This window comes from Labrus mixtus, chromosome 22, assembly GCF_963584025.1.
Source record: "Labrus mixtus chromosome 22, fLabMix1.1, whole genome shotgun sequence".
Lineage (NCBI taxonomy): Eukaryota > Metazoa > Chordata > Actinopteri > Labriformes > Labridae > Labrus > Labrus mixtus.
Window position 1 is genome coordinate 5,283,827 of NC_083633.1, and position 26,126 is coordinate 5,309,952.

The 26,126-nt window shown below is 40.4% G+C and overlaps 1 protein-coding gene across 1 annotated transcript; it reads left to right on the forward strand.

The window, feature by feature from the left end:
* Positions 1–25,925, forward strand: LOC132956125 (basic helix-loop-helix ARNT-like protein 1). Its single transcript, XM_061029334.1, has 18 exons — positions 1–93; positions 1,238–1,379; positions 10,522–10,633; positions 10,761–10,799; positions 12,004–12,045; positions 12,150–12,307; positions 12,392–12,474; positions 12,559–12,651; positions 13,343–13,460; positions 13,567–13,716; positions 17,451–17,685; positions 18,115–18,221; positions 18,913–19,063; positions 19,219–19,271; positions 19,369–19,480; positions 19,682–19,772; positions 20,758–20,854; positions 21,890–25,925. Exons 2-18 carry the CDS (start codon positions 1,337–1,339, stop codon positions 22,045–22,047), a joined length of 1,842 nt encoding a protein of 613 aa, XP_060885317.1. The 5' UTR covers positions 1–93; positions 1,238–1,336; the 3' UTR covers positions 22,048–25,925.
* Positions 25,926–26,126: the final 201 nt, after the last annotated feature.

Here is a 26,126-nt window from a genome sequence, read left to right on the forward strand (position 1 = left end):
CAGTGGTGCAATATCTAACTTAGACAAGTCGAGTGTGATGTGGAAACTTGAAACGTGCCCTGCTCATACACTGGGAATGAACCCTTCACTGAGGTAGGTAACATCTTGTGTCTTAGAATTCAATCTTTGGAATAAACAATATCTTACAATTCGTAGTTTCTGGACCTTTAAAAGATAGAGGAGCAGATGTAGTATCTATTACAGAACTTTTTTGTGTGAAAAACCAAATCAATTTAATATTTATAATTGACATTTTGATATTTAAAAAATAGCTGGAATAAATGTCTTTATAAAAAAAAGTAATAGTTTTGGTCTCATGGGTTTTGCAATAACACGTTTTTTTGTTTCCATATGGTTGTTTTGAACGCAAATTGATAATTTAATACCATGGAAAAAACACAGAGTGAGACCTCCTTATTATCGCCGATCTGTTTGGGGGAAAGCGAGAGAGTAGCAAAGTCAGATCGGTGACGCGCAGGCGGCACTTCTTTTTCAGGTCAACAAAATGAGCGTAGCATCGCAGGAATCAATCTCTCACCGTCCCGTCAAAGATGGGCCGGCTCTGTTTGATACTAATTTAGAATAACTACTGTCATAATCGTATCTCAAGTTTCCTGTTAAACCTTTTTCATTTGAGATCATTTTGTATGCGGATCGGGATTTAGCCTACAAGCTCGGTGATGCTAAATGCAGATCAGCAGAAAATCTTCACTGCAACGAAAATACAGTGTTTGCACGTTTTATGCCATTAAATGAAAAACACAATCATATTAAAAAATACAAAAACATTTTTATTTAAACCTCTGGATACTTTGCCGAAGCTATGCCTTGGGTAGCTGCTGTAAATGCCAGCTGATTCATGTAGAAGACGTGAGTATGTGTTGCTTTATTAGGCTTTATTGTTAAATGAAGTGGATGCTGATTCAAGAGAGAGACGAGCTGAAATGAATGGACAAGCCAGCTGTCCCACTGAAAAGCCGTTTACAGCTCAGTCGAGTAAAACCTGGCATGAATGAACCAAAAAAAAAAAGCGACGAAGGAAGGAGGAGACAAGTGTGAACTTACTCTCTTATCCATGTATCCTAAAGGACATGGGTGTTCCGTTCTCACACAACATCCCTCACGTTTCTACACCCCCCTCCTCCTCCCTCCTTTGTAGAAAAAAAAAATACGGGAGGAGGAGGGTGAGGGAGAAAAATGAAGTCAATTATACAACACCCGGCTCTCCTCTCTGCAGCTCCCTCCTCTCCTCTCCATTACTACTACAGCTGGTGGCTCCACATGCGCGGCGCTGCTCCGTAGCCTTCACTGAGCACACCGGCTCCAGCCTGCAGGTATGTCGGCCGGTGGCTCTGACGGGAAGGCGGCTGGGCCAGCAGGTGAGTGTTTGGGGGGGGATTAATTATTTATTGAGTTAATTGTTATAGTGTGTAATTCAGGTCATTCCTGACTTGTGTTATGACTAGTTTAGTTTTTTTTATTTAGCCCATCCTTTGGCTGGGACAAAAACAAAGCAGATTAAATACTTCATTAAAAAGTTATTCTGAACTTCTACCGACTGATACGGGTGTAGTTTAACGGCAGATAACGACCCCGTCTTGCTATTACCGGTACGTTTTTTTTGTAGTTTTAACTTTACGAGGGCATTTAAGAAGCTGTGATAACACAAGCGACCCTTATGTCGGTAGAGAGGCTGCACCGACTGGAGCCGGCCGGAAGTAGCGCGTTGCTAGGCCTATCTGCCGCACCGGCGACAGGAGCAGCCTCCCTGCTGTTCTTATTCCCCGGAAATGTAAATTGGCAAGTGGTGAACTGTCTTGCCGGTGAACTGTCTTACCGGTAGCGTAGTCGTACCGGTGGAAGTCTGTCCATTCATTATTCCGTTTTACGTGCTCGTCTCCGGCGACGGGACGCGCTTTGTTCCGTTTTCGGGAGGGAACCACGTGACAGTATCCATGACGACTACGTTCCTTTGAACTTAACAAACGTTTTGTTTTTTTTAACACGCCATGTTTCTACTTTTTTTTCGTTTCCAACACCTTTCCCTAACACGAAACAGTTTTTTGTTTCCATAACCTTCACCAAGGAGGCTTAATGTAGTCACGTGGTTTCACTCTCTCGTTCAGATCCTTCAAATCTGGGTCAGTGGATCAGTAGAGCAGCGCTGCCTTCACCGCTCCCTGTCGCCTACAAAACACACCACGAAAAACTACAATAATGTCGGCTATCGAAACTTTCCACAGTAGGCCCTTTCGAACGCACTGCAACAACCTGCCTCTAAATATAAACTCTTTTAAGCACAGAAAACATATTTTCAAACTTTAAAAGGTACCGAGAAGTAAAATAAAGTAAGACAGTGCCATGTGTAGACTACGTAAAGATCCCATAGAGGCCTACACACGTAGCGACTTTACATTAATACACATTGTGATTAGAAATAACTATAACACGAATCTGATGTTAAAAATACTCAATTACTTCAACTCATTTAAATTATTCTCGTAATTTAAAACGAATATTGAAACGAATTTATTCACCAGAAAGCTTATTTGAAAGTAGTCGGTACACCATAGTAATTTAAGTAAGTTATTTTCGCTTTTGGTAGGCTACTCCGTAAAACACTAAATCGATGTTTTATTTATAAAAAAATAAATAAAATAAATCTCGTAGGTTACCTCTTTATTTTTTCTTCTCCTCAGAGGAATATATTTCTATAAAAAATTAAAACCACTGATTAGTAGCACGACGGGTGTTTTTGACGGGTTTTATTTCACAATAACGTCAAAACGTGATCAGGATAATGTAAAAATGAAAAGTCCAATATAAAAAATAAATTATACTCTTCTTACTTTGACCAGTTATGCTTCAATATTTTCTGTAAAATCCCTTTAATAATAACAATCAGGTACCTAGTCATTACTGTTTTTTTAGGCTACATAAAAATGTCTGAGAGTATCTGATTCTCAATATAATAATAATAATAAAGCTTAAAAATGGAGGTGGACGTCCTTTACACTGAAAAATCACCTTTGTTAGACATAACAAATAATAAAATCAATTTTAAAAGAAAACTCAAAAAACAGTAACACATATTTTTAAACAATTTATCACTCCTTAAAACTGTACATAATTTAAACTAATTATATGTTTCACATGTATTTGACAACAGTTAAATTTAAAATGTTTTAGCATCATAATGTATCCTGCAGCTTTTATTTTTAATTTTAAAATCATATTTAAATATGTTTTTGGACATGGGGAGGGTAATAAGAGCTTTAAGTCAAATATCAAAAGTTTAAAAAAAATCACCTGGTAACCAACAACACCTACTTTCAGTATTTAATAGTGTAAACGAATAATCTCCTCCTCTGCGTTGAAGGCCAACTAATTAGAACAAGCAATTACCTGAAAATATTTAAGTTTTTTAAGTGTTGGCCCTATTTTTATTCTTCATGTAATTGGACAAGAAACCTTTTCAACTAAAGCATCTTATAAGTATTGGCTGCTGTTGTTAGATCTTTATGGCTTTAAAAAATATCATGCATACCTACTAGATGCTTCATTACTTGGTGATTTTGTTCCAACATTTTGGGCTAACCAGATGCTTGGATGCTCCCTTTCTCTGACGTCCATTATACTTTTTTAATGAAGCAACATGCATTGTTCTTTTTCTGAGGAGTTGCAGTCAACCTTAAATAACTCAGAACATACTGTACTGTGAGTGCAGGATTTAAGGCCTGCCTGCCTTCTCTGCATCAATCTGAAACCATCACAACACTGTTGATTGTGTGTTCCTAGGAGCAGGCGGCCTGAGCTCCAGCATAATGCAATATAAATGTCCCAGGTGGTCCACTAATGACATATTGACCTACAGCTTCAGCTGGGGAGACATTTAAAGATAATTATTTTGACTCAACACGTGACCCAGTTACACAACCAGTGTCCCCTGAATATTTACTCTGTTCCTTTATGCACTGATGTATAACATGGATTATTTCAGTGTCATTGAGTTTAATGATGGTTGTTAACCTTTAACTTCCCTGCTGTATAATTTTTGTACAACAATCACTATCGCTAAAGCTACTACAATGCATCTCTTCCTATCACCGCTGCATCATTTGCCGACTGTATTAGCCAATAGTAGCCATGATATCGCGATAATGGTTGTTTTTATTCTCTTTGTAGTTGTCTGTGTCATTTTGGAGATTGTATTGCAGTTATTTGATGTTTCTTGATAGATATCATTTGGCTCCTTTTGTGTATTTTTCCATCTTTTTGTAGTTGTTTTGCTTGCCTCTGCAGTTGCTTTGTGTTTCTTTGTCGTTATTCTGTGACTCTTTGTTGTTGCCTTTCTCTTTCCCCGTCTCTTTTCTGGTTGTTATTTTGTTTCTTTGAGTGTTTTCTGTCTCTTTGTAGTTGTTTTGAACGTCTTTGTCATCATTACTGACCTCTTAGTGGTTTAAAGGATCTCTTTATTTTCTGTCTCTTCTTGGTCTTTGCATCTTTTGTTGTTATTTTGATGTTTTTTTCAGCAGTAATGTATCCACTTTAGGCTAACACATACAACCTTCTGACTCTGGCCGTTAGCTCAAAGACGCTACTGTTAGCATTGTACTATTACCAGAAGGCCCTGCCACTATTATTCCTAAATTCATACTCCTAATCTTAGCTGGGACAAAAACTCTGTAACGTTATAGTCAGTTAAGTTTTAGTAAAGAACACTATGTTTAAAAAACCCTGTTTTATCACTCATTCTGGCGTGGTGGAGCGCTCTAAAGACGAGCTTGAAGACGCTGTTGCTATGAAGGAAAGTCAGTCAGAGTGAAAAAAAAATGAACAGATGATAAGCTTTGTCCTCTCATTAGCGTCGCATTTAACCGCCATCTGTTATCAATGTCAAAAGATGTTTAATTTAAATGTAGCGAACACAAACTTACTTTCTATTTAAGGACAAAGTTGGATAAAATGTATTGAAATGTAAATGTATTCATAGAGATTTATGATCTAACCAGTTGTATTTTGTGCTTTATAACTTTTTATTTTTAATTTCCTGTTGCTTCTACTGATGGCTGTCGTGAGTTTGCTTGTTGCCCCTGCTTGTTTGGCTTGACGGACCCTCATACCCTCATAGTCTGACATTTTCTTTTGGAGCCCTGAGGAGCTTTATGGAGCTACTGTTGAGGCATGAACTCATTACTGTTGATATAACCACAGACTAATGTAATGTTTAGGGACTAAAATGTTGTCTGTTGTTGTATTTTGTGAGTTGTGCTCCCATCTAAAAGCGCATGGAAGCGTATCCGGGGGGGCGTCCTTTTCATGCGTCTTTGCTGTACTCTTTGGATTAATGTTTTTTCTTTGACGTATGAAATAAATCAAATTCATCAACATTTGTGATGATGTATTACATGTTTGAATGAAAAGGCACATAAAGAAAAGCTTCCTCATGAATGTGACTCAGGCGTTGACTCTAATGAATCTCCAAAACAAGGAGCAGAAATAATAAATAATGATAAATAATAACGCTGAAGCAAATAAACCACAAGCTGCAGGCCGGGGAACAGTCCAGCTTACTTTGCAGGGAACTGTAAGGAGGTCAAAATGAGTTATAGGAGCTTTTTCAGACGGAAAAAAAGAAAGACGTCTAGACGCAGGAAATCACTGTTTACATCCATTGTACACATTATCCTTTTATGATACTGTTGATGGTTCTTAACACGGCCATCCGGCGATGAGGGAAATGCTTTAGTGTGCAGGCGTCTGAAGGATTTTTGCATAGAAGGCTAGTTATTTAACGCCGACCATCATTTGAAAAAAAAGTATGCAGGCACGGCCGTCTGAGTCAAAGGTGATGAGCGCTATCAGCCACATGAAAGGATAAGAGGAAGTCAGATGTCGTATGGTGAGATGTTACAGACTGCACTGTTTGTTAGTCCTCTTTGTGTGCAATGTTGATGATTTTTTTTTTCTTTTTCTCAGCACTGACTTGATGAATAGGATAAATGTAGGACAGATGCATTGACATGCTGCATTTGGGCCATCGACGATAACGCAGCAACTTATCAAACTGGGTAAAATGTGTCGCTGTATCGTGTGAATTATTTGAATCCCTCAGTTAACGTGTAAATACAAACCCGTCCCCCAAAGTAGTAAAATTAGAATGTGCACATAGAATTTTTCTGACATGACCTTTCAAGAAATAAGCTCCTTATCCAGAGATTACGATGTTATGCCACTGTTTCCCACCAATCACACGACCAGTGTTTCTGGTTATTAAAACTCATTTGAATAAGTAATGTTAACAAACAGACCAGAGGTTAACCCTAACAGTTTAAAACACATAACTGACTGAACTATGACTGCACACTCATTCAGAGGTTAACGCTGATAAGATGAATTGTCTGCGGTGTAAAACATAAATAAAAAACAGTGTCGAAGGAAACTCTTGTTCAGCCACTCCACAAACGGAGGTCAGTGCTCTCTTCAGACAAAAACACAACATAAATAAAACATTTTGATAAATGTTGGGTTCTTCAATCATAGTGTAATTCACAACCTTAAAAATTAAAAACAAATGTTTAAAATAAAGGACAGGCGCATTGGTTAGTGCACCACCGGCGTCCCGTGTATGGAAGCTGTAGTCCTCCAAGCGGGCGGCCCAGGTTCAAATCCGACCTGTGGCTCCATATTATTCCCCACTCTCTCTCTCTCTCTCTGATTTCTGACTCTATCCACTATCCTATCTCTACAATAAAGGCACAAAACGCCCCCCCCCAAAAAAATAAAAAATAAATAAAGGACATAAATGTGTCTTCATTTTTGTGAGACAGGTAATTATTTTAACAAAATAAGATGAAAATTTATGGATCCCCCCCCCATTTGGGGAAATTTGGTAATGTGCTGTTAGCTACAATAAGAAGCACATTCTGCGTAAACACTGAAGATTATAAGAAGTATAACAAATGCTTAGAAACCCAAAGAAGTACTTTTAATGTTGGCAAATTATGTTCATTAAAGGTGCACTATGTAGATTTGGTGGTGACATTTTAAAGTTGGACAAGTGAGACAATTCGATGCTATATTTTCTGAACTGAATACACAAATTTGCTCAAAGAAAAAAAAATGGTTCCCTAGACACTGTTTGGAGCTTAAAAGCTACCAGGAGTGTTACAGTTTCACTGTCTCGGACCCACCACCATAACTTCTCGTGTAGCATTTTGTCTTCAAACAGTGTTCCAGGGACCACATTTTCCTCTGAGGACAGTTTGTGTATAGAGTTATTCACATAAACCCAAATAATCTGTACACTTCTTCAACTTTCACATTTCTCTACCAAAACTACATCATGCACCTTTAAGCTTTTACTTCTATCTACAAGGTGTTGTGTTTTTGTGATCAGCATAGTGTTAGCATTAAGAACACCATCCTCTGCTTCTTTGAGAAAAAGGAATTACAGACTAAGTTAACACAGATGCAAACCCTGATAAATATTTAACAGTCTTACTCTCAAACATATCGTCCCCTACGCAAACAGTCCTCGCAGAGCCCCATCAGCTTGAATCCAGATTGATGTCACTGTCATTTGTGCGGCCTGAACACTCTGCTGAACATTCACCACTTTCCTCTTGTGACCTCTGTTTTCCTCTCATTACTTGGCTCCCTGTCGGAGGACAACATAGCTGCTCTTTGCTTTCGTGGAATTTTTTTTGTCTTCGCCGGGCGCTTTGAGCTTGAGCAAAAGGAATGTAAAAACAATAAGCTGTCTCTGATATTCCTGCCAGAAGTGTTTAAAGCGTGTCACATCTAGTTGGAGATTAGCACATGCTTTAACATATTTTATGCATTTCCTTTTTTTTTTTTCTTTGCTTTCCGCTGTGGTGTCTGTTTGACATTCAAACCTTGTCATGCTGAATAAACCGAGTGATGGATTGCACTCGCGTTCTGGTGGTGTCTAATCTATATCAGGTCATCATCAACTACTTTGTACGACCAAATACCTTGAAGTTATTCAAGTATGATGACATGTAAATCCCCATAGAGGCTCATTTAGGTCATATCGTGCGTATCACTCCTGTGCATCTATAGGAGGTGGTCTATGTTTCTGGGTTTCTATAATCTGGTTTGTCATCTGCTGCCCTGCAGGCTCGGCCTCTCGTCAGCACCCGGCACGACATCAGCAGCTTTTGGCTCGGGCTTAATTTAAAAAAAAAAAAAAGAAAAGAAATGTGTCCGTCTTTAGGTGGTCTGACCGCCACATAACGCGGGCACTGTTGCCTCCTAGATGGCACGTTTCAGATGGTCAGCTGGCATGGCTTACAAGGGCGCCCATGCATTGAGGAAAATTTTTCCTGGATAACAAGGAAAGAGGAAGGAGTGTGTGACGTCGGAGGCATGCATGTTGGGCAGCATTGCTGGTTGTGGTGGGTGGAAGGGAGAGTCCTCACGCGCTCGCGCCCACATTCCAGTTTTGCGTCAGAGCCGACACTTTTCTGGAGGGATTAAAGAAACAGATATCAGTATCAGTAAAAGTCACTCCACTGCTGGTTACACATTAAAAGTTCTGCCTGTGTTTGAGTTTTATCTGCTTTGTTTATATGTCAGCGTTTTGAAAAGGTCACCGTGACCCTTTAGATTTACGCCCTTCTCGAAGTCTATTTCCAGCACCTCTTTTCAGGAACCTCTTCAAAAGTGCTACTCACGTTTCACGGTGCAAAAGTTCAGGGTAAACACTTAAATTGCGCCTGCTTTGCACTGTGTTTGTTGATGGATCTGGTTTATTTAACTAGCAGAAAATCTGGGTTAATAATAAAAAATAAAAAAAAACATCCTTTATTATCATTTACTTTTCAGAGCAGGAGAATATGGGTCAGTCACAGAAAAGCTGAGTTCACTTTTATCAACACTTTTCCCCCCCCCCCCCAGAAAAAAATGATGTGACACTTTAAAGTACGGGAGCCCTGAGAGGGAAGTAGGTCAGTGTTACCACATTATATAAGGTTAGGTAAGACGTGAGCCCAAACCCCATTTACTCTCACGTGCCGGCTAAACTGCCAATTGCCATGACTAGCTGGAGGTTTAGCGCCCTCTAGTGGCAGCCTTCAGAAAGTGCTGAGGGAGTCCGCCTGGAAACAGATGACTTCAGAGCAAGGCCGTGCCAAGGCTATTGTGTGTGTGTGTGTGTGTGTGTGTGTGTGTGTGTGTGCGTGTGTGTGTGTGTGTGTGTGTGTGTGGCAGCCATGAGTCAGCGTTTAAAGGGCCATATGTCTTTTTTTTTCTTCCACAGTAAGATGGACATTCCTGAGATGTCAGCCATTTAAAAAATAAACCACCATTACAAAAAAAGAATCATGAATCACTGTCATTGTTCGCTCTTAAGAAAAATCTTTTTCCAAAAATGGTTTCAGATTCATGCTTCAAAACGAATCTCAAAAAGATGCAAGCAATCATGAGAAGGTCTTCATGATAAACAAACTCATCTGTATTTTATATGGAAGTAAAGACAAGCCAGAATATTGTAAATAAAGAAAGTGAATAATAGATAATTAAATCACTAAAATGTTCTGTTGGACAGTTTCATAAAACCTTATAAGATATAACTGATGTCATAACTGTCAGATGGTTTAGAGCAGAGGTTCCTGAACTTTTCACACACACACACACACACACACACACACACACACACACACACACACACACACACACGGTAGGCCTCTCCAATCACAGGTAAAAACAAAAGAAGAACAAAAGAGAAAATGCAACAGCCTAAAAACTAATAAATGTGTTTTATATCGCAATTTATTGTAAGAAATGCTAGAAGAAGAATTCAATCTCCATGTACAGACTTTAGCACTAAGTGGACATAAAAAACGTATTGATGTGTAAAGAGGAGCAGACACCTATGGGTGCTGTTGTGTGCAAACTAAAATTTAAATATTTTTAAACATTAATTTAATTTCACTTAATGTTATGGTTTGATTTGAAATTGAACTATTTTGTATATATATTTATAATAATGGGGAAAATAATCAATTTTAATTAATTTTGATTTCATTCATTTATTTTGAAGGCATCTCACGACCCCTCTGTTGGTGGCTCGTGACCCCTCAAATCTGAGAAAGACATTCAAACCAAGATGGATGGTTATCCAAATTGAAAAAAATCTATTAAGTCAAATCAATAAGGTTCTGGCTTTCCTTTACTTCCATAGACTCTGAATTACTCGTTTTCCCATCTCACCTTTCTTTCTCTTTATCAAAGTGGCAATGACAGTTTGAACCGAGTGACTTAGAAAGAATTCATAACTTTTGAACAGAGTCAGAGTCAAAGGAAAAACTTAATTACAGCTTCAGGCAGTGATGTACCTGGAACAGATTTATCTAGATATCTGTCATAAATCAGTGAGCGATCACCACCCCCCCCCCCCCCCCCCCCCCCCCCCCGACAGCCTTCAGAGATCTGGAGGTTTGATGTATTTGTTCTCAGTCACTCACCTCCCTGTGATGGTTTGTTTTCATGTTTCAGATCCCGCTGCAGAGGAGGAAGCTCTGAGTCAAGCCGGATCCTCGCTGGCAGCTGTCGAGCTGCCAAGGAAACGAAAGGGAGATGCGGAGGACAGGTCAGACCCCCACGTACGGTATGAGGAGCAGTATGTTGTCTGTGAAGAAAATTCAAACCCTTTATGTTTATTGAGAATAAATCGATGCATATATTCTGCTGTTTCTTTTTAATAACCGCTAACATTTGTCCACTTGATTTTCTAGGCAGAGCCTTGACTTCCCAATGGATGATGATCTCAGCAGGTACACTGACCTCTTCAATGTACCCACACACTGTCTTATGGAGGGGTTAACATACAATAAGATCCGATACAGTACGAGCTGATACGATACTTCAATGATAACGTGCAGGATTAAAGTTTTTTTATTCACTGCGATCTGTCAGTTTCACCTCTTATCATCTCTTCACTTCTTATCTCCGCTGTGCGACATCATGCCGCTGTCTTCTTCTTTTTGTCAAATGAGCCCGTGTTGAAGCTCGTCTTTTTTGAGGGTAGCAGGAGGAGTCATGAAGAGATGACGCAGCGAGTCAAAATTAGCAGTGAAATCTGTTTCGAGCACGGTAGTTAGGTTTAAGTTCAGCCTCTGAGGTCCTCCATGGCGCTGTGCTAGGCGCTAGGGCTGGGAGTCTCTGGGTGTCTCACGACTCGATTCAGAATCGATTTTCTATTCAAAACGATTCTGGATTCATGATTCAAAGTTTATTTATGAATGAGTACATACTTCAGGATCTACTCCAGTCATCTGTGAGACTGGCTGATTTATTTGCTGCTCCATTTGGCGTTCTACTGAGTGAAAGAGTTAGCATTAGCACTTAGCAGGGAGTGACTGATTTGCCAAAAAAAGAAAAAAAAAAAAAAGGAAGTTATGAAATGATTTTAAATCTTAGAAGAGAAAAATTTCGATTTTTACATAAATTGATTTTTTCCCACCTCTACTAGGCGCTGACATTTTTCTCATAAAAATGAAAAAAAATAAAAAATAGAAAAACGACATTGAAACTTGTCTCCATGAAATCCATGGGATATTTAAACATGGCGCTTTTTTGTTTATTTCCCTTTATTAAAACTGTCGCACGGGAAGTGATGATTATTTCAACCAATCAACGGACTGCAGCGTGTCTAGCTCGACCTTTCAGGGGTCGGATCAGTCCGCTTTGCACCCGAACAGAAGGGTACCAAAAAAGAAGGACTTTACTAATCAGTTAGTTTGGCACCATTCCAAACTTTTGACAGTAGAAACACCAATCAATGCGTACCATACCAAACCAGATTGTACCACATGGTGGAAACGGGCTAAAAAGTCCATATTTGGCACCAGCTTTGTCATAATTGTATCACCCAAGTCAGGACGAGGATAAATTACTGCATCTATATTTGGTCCCACCTCTAGACTGATGTGAAAATTTTGGCAAAGAATAACATTATTCTTTTTTTTTCCTTTGCAGATCTGAAGGAGAGGATACTCAAATCAAAATTAAATGCTTCAGGTACTTTTATCACCGTCTTATAGGTTTAAAAAAAGTAAATTCTCTGAACCATTTTACAACTGTTGTAAAGTCTTGTGTTACTGACCGTGTGACTGGGCCTTCAGGGAGCCTCACAGCCAGATTGAGAAGCGGCGGAGGGATAAAATGAACAACCTCATCGACGAGCTTTCTACCATGATCCCCGCCTGTCAGCCCATGGCGCGGAAACATGACAAACTCACTGTGCTGCGAAAGGCGGTGCAACACCTGAAAGCCCTCAAAGGTGAGCCATCTGGTAATTAAAAAAAAAACAGTCGTTTACATCGATCCTGTTCAATTGAATAACTCTCACTCATCATGTTTTCAGCTGGGACGAGCAGCGCCTTTACAGACACCACCTGCAAGCCTTCCATCCTGCCTCACGATTACCTCAGGCACCTTCTGCTCAGTGTGAGTGCTCATGTTTAACCCTTCACACTTTATTATGCACTCTCAATCTGAATTGGTCTAATGATCTTTATGTCTTTCTGCCAGGCTGCAGATGGTTTCCTATTAGTTGTTAGTTGTGACCGGGCGAAAATCCTGTTCATCTCCGAGTCTGTGTCCAAGATCCTCAACTTTAAACGGGTGTGTATCACGCTTACAACACACACTCATTTTGTGGTTTTTATCTGTTTTTAAATGTTCATAAGAAGAGTTGTTGACATCCTGCTCTGTAAATACATTTTTTTTAAAGACCGTTGGTCGTAAATATTAACGGACAAAGCCGAAGTGACGTCAGTCTACTGTCACAGCGGGGGGGGCTCCAGAGGCTCATCAGCAGCAGCCGCCATGCTGGAAATGCTGACTCAGCCATAACTTTCAGTCACCTAATGACAGGCTGAGAGCTGGAGCTGAGGCGGATTTTAAGCCTCTTGATGACCCGTTACATCGTGCCCACCTGTCAATCATGTCAGCTAAGCGCCTAACTATGAATAACAAGTATCATTTTTTGTACCAGGCTGTAAACATGGTAATTTATGCTGTAAAATCACAGCCTCAGCAGTTCTCTTTATGGTTCTTTTCTGAGATCTCAATGTATGTCTAGACTCTTTAACTTTAGAAAGTACGGTGGCTGGGAAGTGCAAAATAAAGTTACAAAGTGTGAAACAAATAAACACTTTGGAAAACAATGAATGTAATGAGCAATGAGCTGGCTGGTTGTCTGGACTGTGGATTAAATAAAATAGAAACAATGTTTTGTAATAATGTGACCTGAACAACGACAGTAAAACAGGGATGAATAAAGAGATGAATAAATGGATGTTTGTCATCACAGTTGGAGCTGACTGGGCAGAGCCTGTTTGATTTCATCCACCACAAAGACATCAGTAAGGTGAAGGAGCAGCTGGCGTCATCAGAGCCCTACCCTCGCCAACGCCTCATCGATGCTGCCAGTAAGTCTGCTGACATGTCAGGTTTGAGTAAAAACAACGTATGAGGTAGCAGAAATTAGAACTAAAGCATGTTGACATTATGCATAAAATGTCTCTCTGTGTGCAGCCGGGGTTCAGCTCCAGGCAGATACTCCGGCCAGACCGTCCAATCTGACCAGCGGAGCCCGGAGGTCCTTCTTCTGCCGGATGAAGTACAGCCGGGTGGTGGGGAAGCACGAGGACAAACATTTGCTGCCGAGTACTTCCAAAAAGAAAGGTGGGCTCTCATACGAATCCTTCTAGAGACAGAGAATAATTAAGACCAAACCACACTGGAGGGTAAAATATATCAGTTGTATGTGAGGGGCGTCTGTATCACTTTTGTCTGTTAGCAAAAAAGTCCATCTTCTTTATCTCGTTTAAAGAGGATATATTATACCCCCTTTCTACCTTTTCAAACAGTCCCCTGGGGTCTAAATGAAACATCTCTGATAAAGATAAAGATAAACTTTATTGATCCCCCATTGGGGAAATTTTGTTGTTACAACAGCTCAAAAACAGGAATATAATTAGCAAAATAGTAAAAAGTTAAAAAACAAACTTACTTACATTAATTAAATAAAGCAAGAAAAATACAATAGAGATAAAATAATACTAGGCATATACTATATACACTTTCACTTGTGGAAAGACAGAGGACAGTTCTTATTAAAACACACACACAGTGTGTAGAATTACTGATTGTGAACTTTATTAGAGTCAGGTGGGGGTACTGTTGAACAGTCTGACTGCAGATGGTATGAACGACCTGCGGTAGCGCTCTGTCTTGCAGGGTGGGTGTCTGAGTCTGCTGCTGAAGGAGCTGCTCAGGGCCCCCACAGTGTCGTGCAGGGGGCGAGAGGGGTTGTGCTGTGCTTTGGTCAAAATATAACATGACTCAAGCACCAGAGGAGGTTTGTGACCCTGTATAAACCAGCTCTCTCAGAATGCTCCGTTTTGGTGTGCGTGTCTCTTTAAATGCAATGAGCCCCCCCTGAGTTTTCCTGGTAGACGTCACTCCTCTGTAGCAAGAAAAAAATGGCGGACCTGAGCAAAAGTTTTGCTCTAGGCTGGGGGTAGAGTCCATGGGTGGAGATATCAGGGGAGGGGAGGGGATTTTTGTTACCAGAATCCCACTGTGACATCACAAGGAGAGCACATTTGAAACAGAGCATTTTTCTCTGTGTTGTAAGACTTATGCAGACCACAAACAAAGGACTGGATGGGTTTATTTCACATTTTGTGGGTCAGTAGACACTCAGGTTACCCAAATATATGTTCAAAAACTCTGTGAAAGTGGATTTTTCATAATATGTCCCCTTTAAAAAGAAGGGACATATGAGAGGAACTTTTCATCACGGGGAAACGAGCGTTCTTTCGAGTTAACGAGATGAACAAGTCATGATCTCGAGGAACTTACTTGGAAAATGGTGTTAATATAACGTATGAATGCACGTCTGTTCATGGCTCATGTAGTAATGGACAGATGGAATCCTTGACTCCCAATCAGTTCAACAAACAAATGGCACTGATCTGGATTTGTTGCTAAATGCAGCATCCTGTTTTGTAGCCGGGTAAATATTTCCAAATGATTCTCATTTGGAAAAACAGATGGATGGGATGTGACGCTCGAGGCAACGCAACAAGTGCCAGAAAGGTTTGACCGAAGCCCACTTGGTCTCTGTCTTTCTGAAATGGAGTTTTAATACAGAAAATGCAGCACCTCAGAGGATATTTCTCCCATAAGATGTCTGCTTTTGGAGGAAAAAGTAGACTGAAATGTGTATGTATGAAAACTAACAACAGATCATGACAGAAACTTGATACACAGATTCTAACTAAACCAGGAGAAACACACTGGCGCTCTCAAACCCACAGCTCCTGTGGATCAGTGCTATTTGGGATATGGGATTTTTTTTTTTTTTTTTTACCTTTTCCCGCTTTAGAGCACTTGAGGTCGTTCAGCTGATAGGAAACTGCCTGACTGAGTTATTTCTTAGTGCTCAGCTTTGTATACAGCCGTGTTCAGTCCTGGAACACCCAGAGCAGACGAGGAAGATCGAGGATGTGTACCAAAAGATTAATGAGTTGTTCAAATGTGTTTCTAAGCATTGAGGTCAGCGATAGGGCAGCCAGTGGAACAGAAAACAGTGGAAAACGATTCCCCTGCCCGGCCCGCCTCAGAGGAAATTATCTGATCTTAGAGCTGGTGGACAGGTGGAGGATGGCGGGTGGGGGTGGGTTGTGACTCCCTCCACCTTTTTGTAAAAGTGTAATGAGATGGTTTGAAAGTAAGGGTCTTTATTTCTAAGGCATCACTATGGAAATAAAAACTTTCTTATCACTGCTTATTAAAGGTCATAGTCAGCTCTTGTTTTTGTTTTCCTCTGGCGTGTTTCCTCCTCTCAGATCTAATCGCTCTCCAAACCCAAGTCAATGAAAGCTCACAGTGATAGTTATGTTAATGTTTTAGGGTTCATGATGATGTTAGGGATAAATACACACACTCGTCGTCTTGTTCTATCAGAACTTCTTTGTTGAATCGAGATTTTTTTTCTCTCTCAAAAAGAAGCCCCAGTTAAAGTCCAGCAAAGGAAGTAGGTCAGTGTTTCAGCGTTGTATAACCACAAAATAAAGAGATGGTCCGAGTCCTTCTTAACCGTAAACCAGGCTGTGGTGACGGAAACACGGGGCATGGCGCCACTCAGTGGTCAATCCCTGTAACTACACTACATGATATATGGTATCGTAGCAGTTATTATCAACTGTAGAGTTCAACAGTGTTATCTCTTAGTAAATTTGTCTTTCACAATTATATAAGATTTATATTCTCTCCTTTGTTTTTGTTTGTTTTTGGACAACAGTTTAAATGAGAGAGCCTTGAGTGTTATAAAATGTGTCGTTGTTTCTGAGATTGCGCGAATGAAATACAGTTTAGGAAAGGTAAGGCGTGACACAAAACATAGAGGGGAAGAAAAAAAAAACTCTTCTGACTGTTGGGCGCAGATGGCCTAGCGGTTAGGTCACACCCCATGTAAGAAGGCAATAGTCCGGGTTCAAGTCCGACCTGTTGCTCCTTTTTTTTCCCCCCCATGTCATTCCCCACTCTATTTCGCACTTCACTGTCCAATCCACTGTACTATCAAATTCAGACAAAAAGCCCCAAAAATAAATCCTTAAAACAAACAAACAAACAAACAAACAAACATCTCCTGATTTTATAGTCGCTGATCATCAATAAGCTACACACACTGTGTTTTTGAAAACTGTCTCCTTCTATCCTCCAGTGAAAGTGGACATACTCTTTATATCTTATCTTATGTCAGGGAGAGACTAAATAAATAAATAAAGAGGTTTGCTCATGCAGGACACTACCACAGGATCCTTGGCTGGCTCCTCCCACAAAATATGTCCTTGGGGGTCTTACGTAGTGTCGTAGTCAAGACCACACTAACCGAGACCAAGACATACTGAAGACAGGAGTTCTCAGAGACAAGACCCTTTGTACGCCTCGAGTCATGTTGTCCACACAGTCCCATGGGGATGACTGGAGCGCGGGCGGGCGGTGGTTGAGGGACGACACGGTCTGATGGTGGTAGTTGGGGCGTCAGGGGCATCGGGTGGTAGAAAAGCCAGATCACCTCGCTGAACGTTGGGGGAGCTCAGTCTACTCGAGAGCCTGGCTCCTGCTGCCGGGACAAGGCCCCCTCCTGCATAACATTTCATAAAACACTTGCTTGACTTCTAGGTCATACAGCAGTCCTGAGGTTTTATGTTGTAAAAAAAGTCTTTAATAAACATCATGTGACCACAAATAGATAAAGGTCATAGAAACAGAGAAAAACTGGAAAACCTTCTAGTTTGCTCTTTTGTTATACTGTAGGGAGCAGTGCAATTTGAAAACAATAAGCACACCTTATGGATAACATTATGTCAGAAAATAGTTCTAACTGCTTGTTTTTGTGCGCACAGACACTAGCAGATACTGCACCCTCCACTGTACCGGATACATGCGCAGTTGGCCAAGCAGCCAGCAGGACTCGGAGGAAGACGCCGACAAGGAAACGTCGAACCTGACCTGCCTGGTGACCGTGTGCCGCCTCCTCTCCCACTCGTCCCATCAGCCCCCCAAAGACGTCAAGGTCAAGCCCGCCGAGTTCATCACCCGCTGTGCCATCGACGGCAAGTTCACCTTCGTAGACCAACGGTGAGTATTCCCAGTTTTCCCATCTGTCCATCTGTACAAATTTCCCCTCTTTCTACCTGTCACGAGTCCGGTGGGTCTCACTGGTGGGGGCGTGTCTTGGCGAGCAGGACTCCCTAAGCATGAGCTTCATCAGCTGTCAGTGAAGATAATTCTTTCTGTCTTTGCCATTGTTTCTCAGAAGGAGCTGTGCATCTTGATGGCATCATTTGAAAAGCCCTTCTCATTCTTTGGGAAGTAATTTCATACGACAAGTATAGTGAATCATTTTACCTCATTTCTTACATGTGTGACTGCTGAACTTTACATGTGGGAGAGAGACTCTTTAATTCATCAGTGTATTTAACCCGCACAATCCTGAGAGAACATGAAAAAGACAGAAAAGAAAGTAAGAATAACTTAACTCTCTCTTCACCTTTTTCTCGTTCCCAGAGCGACTACCGTCATCGGTTATTTGCCGCAGGAAGTTCTCGGCACCTCGTGTTACGAGTACTTCCACCAGGACGACCTGCAGCACCTGGCAGAGAAACATAGGCAAGGTGATGGAGCAAAGCAGCCACATGTGGCACCTTGAATCTTACTTCTGGTTCAATTCTAAGTAGAGTTGACATAATTTTACCTAGAAGAGCTAGGAGTTAAGGGGACATATTATGAAAAATCCACTTCTACAGTGTTTTTGAACATATATTTGGGTAACCTGAGTGTCTACTGACCCACAAAATGTGAAATAAATCCATCCAGTCCTTTGTTTGTGGTCTGCATAAGTCTTACAACACAGAGAAAAATGCTCCGTTTCACATTTTCTCATTTTGTGATGTCACAGTGGGATTCTGGTAAAAAAAAAAAATCCCCTCCCCTCCCCTGATATCGCCACCCATGGACTCCACCCCCAGCCTAGAACAAAACTTTTGCACAGGTCTGCCATTTGTCTGTCTGCTACAGAGGTGTGATGTCATGGGGTTCATTACATTTAAAGAGACACACACACCTAAACGGAGCGTTCTGAGAGAGCTGGTTCATACAGGGTCACAAACCTCCTCTGGTGCTTGATTCATGTTATATTTTGAACAAAGCACAGCACAGATGTTTCATTTAGACCACAGGGGGACTGTTTGAAAAGGTGGAAAAGGGGGACAAATTGTCTTCTTTAAAAAAAGAAGTGACCTTTTTCTGATGAAGTACTGGCTTTCAGCGACTTTGTGATAACACTTGTGTCTCATCTTTTGGCAGCACTTCGAAGCAAAGGGAAGATCGAGACGCCGTGCTACAAGTTCAAAACAAAATACGGCCCCTACGTTTATCTCCAAAGTCAGTGGTTTAGTTTCACGAACCCATGGACCAAAGAAGTTGAGTTTATCGTGTCTTCAAACAGGGTCGTCTCGTAAGTGTTGAGTCATATTTGAAGGTTTCATTCAGAGTACCGATGCATTGTTACTAACAGAGGAAGGTTTTAATAAGTACAGCTAAATAATACACACATACTATGACTTCAGATCATTGTGCCAAAGCAGCATTAATACTCACTTTCACCAACAGGGGGCCTAATCACACGAAAGAAAAAGAAGCAGCCAGCTCAAAAGCACTTCAAGGTAAGAAACTCACTGTGGATCCATGCAGGCTTTTATTGTTTTTCTGTGATTTATTTTCAAAATGTTAAGATCGATTTTTACTGTCCTCTCTCCACAGAGGACACAAAACAATTACCCATAATTCCTGGCCTTGCCAGCAGTGTGGGGACGATGATATACGCAGGCAGTATAGGGACCCAGATTGCAAATGAACTCGTCGACACTTACAGGTTTGTTGTAGAAATAAAAGTCGAAGTAGAGATAAGTGTAATCTCATAAAGAGTGAAAAACTGAGTGAGGCAGATAAAGGTTTAGAATATAAATAAAGATATTGGACTATTCACATGACCATATGCGATTTAAATACTTATAATAAGAATTTTTAATGGGTTAAAAGAACATTTAATGATTGTATTTTTGTTTCTGATCAGGGTGAACTCTTCTCCATCAAGCGGAGCTTCCAGTCCGTTTGGAGTGGCCCAGGAGAAATGTCCACTGGTTTCTCCTCAAACCAACAGGAGTGTGAGTGACTGCTTTATCATTACAGCACATTTAACGTGCAGAATATTTAACGTGCAGCATTTAAAGCTCCTGTGAGGAACTTTTGGTTTGTGTAGATTTTCGAGCCGCCTGTGGACGAGTAGTACCTTTAATCTCTTCCTCATTTGGTCTTGCACTTGTGTTAATAGTGTTTTGTGACTAAAAAAAATCAACCCGCTGTCCTAAAAGCTGAATGTATAACTCACAGTGATTCTTTGCCGTGGAGAATGTAAAAATAAGACAGTTTTGCAGCCCGTTTTGTCAGATACCTATCCTGAAGAAGAAGGTAAAGGCTACTGCAAGTCAGGAACACTCTCGTCATAAATGTAAATTTCACTCCAAAAATGGAAAATACAGATTTTGTATCTGAAGGCTCTGCTCGAAGGATGCTCTCTGGGTTAGCTGAGCAGCATGCCGAAGCTTTCCAGGGACTGAGTGCTATGCTCTCTCTCCAATTTCTGAATATATTCACTGTCCTGTCTCTAAATAAAATAAAACCTTGTGTTGCAACATTCATGTAGATTTTTCTTTTAATGCAAATCGATAGTGACATACCAGCATTTGATTTATGCTAACGTTGATGCTGTGCTCCATCGATATGCAAATCAAAGCAAGTGACTCATAAATTTGATAATTACAAACAAATCAATGTTGACAGGATGATGATGTAGATACAAAAACAGGTCAAGACCAAATGATTCATTGAGTTTGTGGTCTTGTATCACATAAATTTGATGTGCTGTTGTTACATGTAAAGTCATCTTGTTAGAGGAAATTGAGTCGTAGTTTCATCTTTATAAGTGTCTGTGTATGTTTTTAAGCCTCATTAAAATGGAAGACGTGCATTACTGATAACATTCAGATTAAAACAGGGACTACAGCTTCTGAGTTTAATTACACACCTGAGTGGAGAAAGGTGAAACATCGGGCCCTGTGCAGTGGTTTAACATTACTCGACTTGTTTCAGGTGTCCAGCAGAGACGAGGCAGCAGGCAGTTCATCAGTGTCCCACTCCGACTCGGGGACAGGAGCCGGCGCTAGCAGTGGAACTTCTGAAAGTACAGGTACTGGCCCATTTTGGTTTCAACACTTTTTTTATGGCTCAATTTGTTTAGATCAGTCAAGTCTCTACAAGATTCAAGAGAAGTAAGATGAATCTTTTATCATCATTAGCTGCTTCTTACCATAAAGTTGTCCTTATTTGGAATCAGGAATATAGTAAATGTGCAATTTTTAAAAACCTTCAGGACAGCCGGCCTCTGAAACCTTCCTGCGTTGCCTGTTCACATACTGGATATATGAAGGAGTATAAGGGCCACATTAAGGGGGAAAAAATCGGAGATTTCAAGATTAAAGTCATAAATTTACCAGAATAAAGTCATACATTTATGAGATTAACGTCGTCTTCTATCAGAAGAGCAGCAGCCGCCTGTACGAACATCAGGGAACGTGGAGCATCTTGTGAAGTTATACTTCAGTAAATACTTTTTCGGCAGCATCAGCATCAAATTGTCATATGTATCAGGGATCTGAAAAGATACTTCAAGTAACTGGAGCTTTTCTGAAGAAAGAACCGAACTGACTTGGAGGAAATATTCTCTTTTGTGGCAGAGGTAAAGTCTTTGAGGGTTCTCATATCATCAAATTTGCGCAGGCTGATGGCCGCTCTTCTGGTCCAACCTTTTTAGGATAATCATTTTAACCATAGCCTCATTAAAATCGATTTTCAGATTAAATATAGTAAATTAACAACTTCATTTCCGGCTTTATTCTCGTAAATTTACGGCTTTAATATTGAAATTACATTTTTTTCCCACTTTGACGTGGCACTAATACTCCGTCATACTTAATGCACTCCACAATGGGAAACTTTCCCTGTTGAAGGGACACACACACACACACACACACACACACACACACGCATGAATAGATACTTTGGATTTTTTGTCATTTTAAACTGAAATGACAGTACAACTGAGTTATTTAACTCAGACAATAAAGCTACCTTTGCTCTAGTTAGAAATGAACACTGCAGCGAGTAATAGAAGGTAGAATTATTGCAGATAGTTTCTAAAATGTACAAGCTCTGTTCCACTTAGGTGAGCCGTCCCAGCTGGACTTGGACAACATGGTGGTGCCGGGCCTGAGCAGCTTCAGCAGCGATGAGGCAGCCATGGCGGTCATTATGAGTTTGCTGGAGACGGATGTAAACATGGGTCAATCGGGGGACTTCGAGGACTTACACTGGCCTTTCTAGAAGGGGCACAGACTCCCCGCTCCCTTTTTAAACGCTCTTGTACCGCTTGCAGAGAAATGGGACTTTCAGTCGCTCATCTCATGACCGACTGATCTGGCCTTGCACAATTGAACCCACTGAACATGTACCAAAGGTTGCAAACATGTCGCACTTAAGAAAGCCTAACAGACACTCGACAAGGTAATAGGAATTATTACGACTGTGATTATCCTGTTGGTCCCCCCTGGCTTTAAGAGAAGTTTGGTTTGTGTCCCTAAAGTCTGCGGTGATTCAGTGTCTTCCTCAGAGACGCTTAAACGCAGACTCTCTACACTAGGACGGTTTATCCTCTGCCTGCTCCCAACAAGTGAGCGAGGTCTGGAGGCGAATCAGACTCCTGCCACGTGCAGCGCTGCTAGTGAAACTCCTCAAACCTTTGACATCTGCGAAACCTTTGGTACCCAGTGATGACTTACATGTTTCTCACAACATGGTCTGATTGTTCCATGTTTTTTTTTTTACGCTGTTTTTTAATGATCCCCTACAGAAATATTTAAGTTATAAGTGAAAATGCTCTGCAGAGTAATGTTTGTCTGATATTGTCTAAATAAAGTACAGAGGAATGTTTAGGAAAGAACCCCTTTCCTTACATGATTGGGAATCGAAGACTATTTGATTATGCAACCGTGGAAATGTATCTGCCCCACAACCCCGACCACTACATGTCCAGTTACAGCCCGTTTGAAAGATTCTGTATTTTATATTCAAAAATGATTCAAAAGTCATGTCTGTCATTCAAAAGATTCAAAAGTCATACACCCGCCAAGTGTTTAATGATCCTGTAAGATTTATTTTAAAGGAAACATGTTTCATGTTTCGTCCTACTTTAGGGCTGCTTCTAAAAAGATCAATACTTGAATAATAACTCCTGTTTACAGTTTTGGTCCCAGTTAGCACTGAAACTTTCTACCAACTTTCCACCAAACCTAGCACAAATACCAACAAATCTATGTCCATGAAAGAAGCTTAAAGGGATAGCGGTGTGCTGAAGTAGTGCGAAAAACAGTTTTTCAGTATGCGTTTACGGCAAAAGCGCCGTAAATAAGCTCAGCCGTCATCATGTCTTTGTAAGTTCATATTGAATTTACATCAGTGTGAGCTCCACATAAAGACACAGTCAGACATGCACAAACACACTGTGCTGTGCCTGCCCATTGCTCAGCTGATTCTGTCTCGTCCCTGTAACGCATGTGTTACTACGCCCCTGTAAGTTACAGAGGGGGGATCGCTTCATCCCCCCATTATTCCCATTGTGACATTTAGATTAAAAGTGAAACGTAACAGGGAGGTACGCATTGCGACTTGAAACAGCAGTGTGAACAGGGCTAGCAGGTTGCTAGTGGAAAAGGAAAGCGCTGTGATTTCCTTTTAAAGGTAGCGTACATTTACCCCAAAGTTGTTTTCAGCTTGGATTTTCTTCAAACTTTTTGGAAATTACATGGAGCAAACATATGCTACAATACATAGCCTAGCTTCCTCGCCTGCACTCAGGCTGTTTTCTCCATGTGAGCCAAGGTGACCAACATCTCCGGTGGGCTAATTGACTTACTATTGACAATCACCTCATTTCAAAAATAAACCAACTATCCCTTTAAAATAAACATCACGTGCAAACATCTCAAATCTTAGCAAATGTATTTGTGAAATATCTAGTCAAACATATCTCATTACACTTATCATGAGCCACATTCACCAGGCAGGTCCAGATAAACATCTTATTTCAAGGTTATAAAAAGCTAAGAACAAGGCCTGATTTGCTTGCAATAAGTAAAAAATATCTGCAAATGGGGCCAGCAAATTTGACTTTTTTAAGGAAGAATGGGTGACTTTTTGATTCAGTAGATGTCACCCTTGAGCACCAGCATTAAACCAAAACAAACTGCTCCGCCATACTGAAGCCTCCGCTCTCCTCCAGCAACACACCTCCAACCTCTCTCCACTTGTGTTCACACAAAGGAGTTATCAATTAGAACGCACTATAATTAAGCAGCGGACTAAATTGTCTTTTGCTCGAGCTGCAATCACCTCTGACCTGCATTGCTGTGTTAGCATGCTAATGTTAGCACACTTTGGTTAACTCGTAGCTTCATATTTCACATACATTTACACAGAATGACCGAGATCTAAAGACACTCACATGACATCCAAATAAGCAGCGAGTATGTTATTCTTCTTTTCTCTAGTCCTTGACTAAAACACGATGTAAACACGGCTCTGACAACTGTATAGCCGGTGAGACTCACGCCTCCCACTCATTGTAGTCAGACTCAGAAAGACATGACACAGGATATACTTGTTTTCTGCTGTATTTATAGTGTATGTAATATGTCTGCCTGAAGTGTGTTAGTACATCTCATTTCAAAGAAACCTAAGCAAAGCATTGGCTGATATTTTTTAACTTATCACAAGGAATCACGCCATTGTCTCTTTATTTTAACACTTTGAAGTGCGATGTTTATCTGGACTTGTAAAGTGAACATATAACAGATATTAGACAAATGCACTTCTAAGATTGGAGCTTTGCAGTGTAGCTTCAGTTTCAAAAGTGTAACTACTCATTGCAACCTTTACAAAAGAAGTAGAAAAACGGAAAATGGAGAAAAAACAAATTTTCAGTGATGGTGGTCTTTACAAGGAGTATCTCTCTAAGTTTCTGTTTCAGTTTCCAGTGTGCACTAAATGACTGAGCCCTCTTATGCCTATACTGCGTGATCACATATCATATTGTTCTCCAGAGAGCTCTGTGAAGGTCCAGGTCATGGAGAAATAAGGAAGGTTTACGACTGCTGGGAGAATGTGTTCCAGTGTTGACAAGGGACAAGCCAACATGTTTGTTTTGGGAGGATTGGTTTTAATACTCTTGTGTCTTTTATACCTCCACACTTCACCCATTGTGTAGCCCCTAAATTGTATTGAAACAGCCTATCACTACGCAGAAGTTAGCCATAGTATTTGTATTACTAGGGAGGCAGTAATGTTGCAGTTGATCTATTTCTGAATGTCCGATTACATCAACTGTGTCTTTAAAAGAAACTCCACCTTAAAGCATGTCTTTTGTGTCTAAACAGCCATCAGTGGAGTTGATTTGTATCTTTTTCCCCCCTTTACAGATAAAGATACTGGTATATTCTTAAAGTCTTGACAAAACAACAGAGTTTAATAGCAAAACAAGTTTGACCTTGAAGAAAACGTACAGTTCTAGACGCTTTGAGAACAATTTTAACGTCCTTATTACCTTAAAAAAGCCCATAATGCATTGCAACTACAGGTTGAGGTAGCAGCAAAAGGTTGTGATCACGATCATCTTGAAACACATTATCAAAACATTTTTCTTTATGACTTAACTTGAAAAACCAGTCGGTCAAAGCCAGTCCCTTGTGGTTACCATAGGGAAAGTGAGCCCCTGTAAATTATTTTATCAAAGATAAACTCTTGAAATGTACGCAGTATGTGAGGGTGGATTTTTTTCCTTTTTAAGCTCGGTGACTGGCCTTCATACAGCACATGTAAACTCTGGTTATATCACTGGTTCCTCTAATCTTGAAAGCATAATGTGATTGTGTTGCCTTGAACTTGTTTCGGAAAAGGTGTAATTATAAGTCAGCCATTATGCACTGTCCTTGGCTTTAAAAGCGGAACTGTTGGTACTGGACGCTATTTGCTGTTGCCATCAGTGCCATTTTAAATGGGCACACTTAAAGCATATTGAGCATGCCCTGCTATCAAAAGAGGAAATGTCTGCTATTTGTATGTACAAATTGTCATTAATGTATCTGCTGTAATGAGGAATGGAGGTTGAAGTATTTGAAAGTAAAGCATTTTTACATAAAAGGTCTGAACTCTTTGTTGTTCTCATAGATACAATGTTGTCATGTAGTGAGTAATTATTCTTATTATTATCCTTTACTAAACATCTTAACTGATTCATGCTTAACCACTGTGGGGAAACAAGAGAAGGGGGTGTAAGTAGTCAATAGAAAGCTACAACGTGTTGCATGATTTGAAGATAAATCCTTCTTAATTTGTTGCAATGACGACAT

What these genes read in the sequence shown, in the direction of transcription:
- LOC132956125 (XM_061029334.1), top strand. Translation starts at nt 1,337, where the DNA reads ATGTCGGCCGGTGGCTCTGACGGGAAGGCGGCTGGGCCAGCAG. An exon ending in TCAGGCACCTTCTGCTCAGT is followed by an intron (nt 12,475 to 12,558) that starts GTGAGTGCTCAT and finishes TCTTTCTGCCAG; the next exon opens with GCTGCAGATGGTTTCCTATT. An exon ending in TCTTCAAACAGGGTCGTCTC is followed by an intron (nt 19,064 to 19,218) that starts GTAAGTGTTGAG and finishes TTTCACCAACAG; the next exon opens with GGGGCCTAATCACACGAAAG.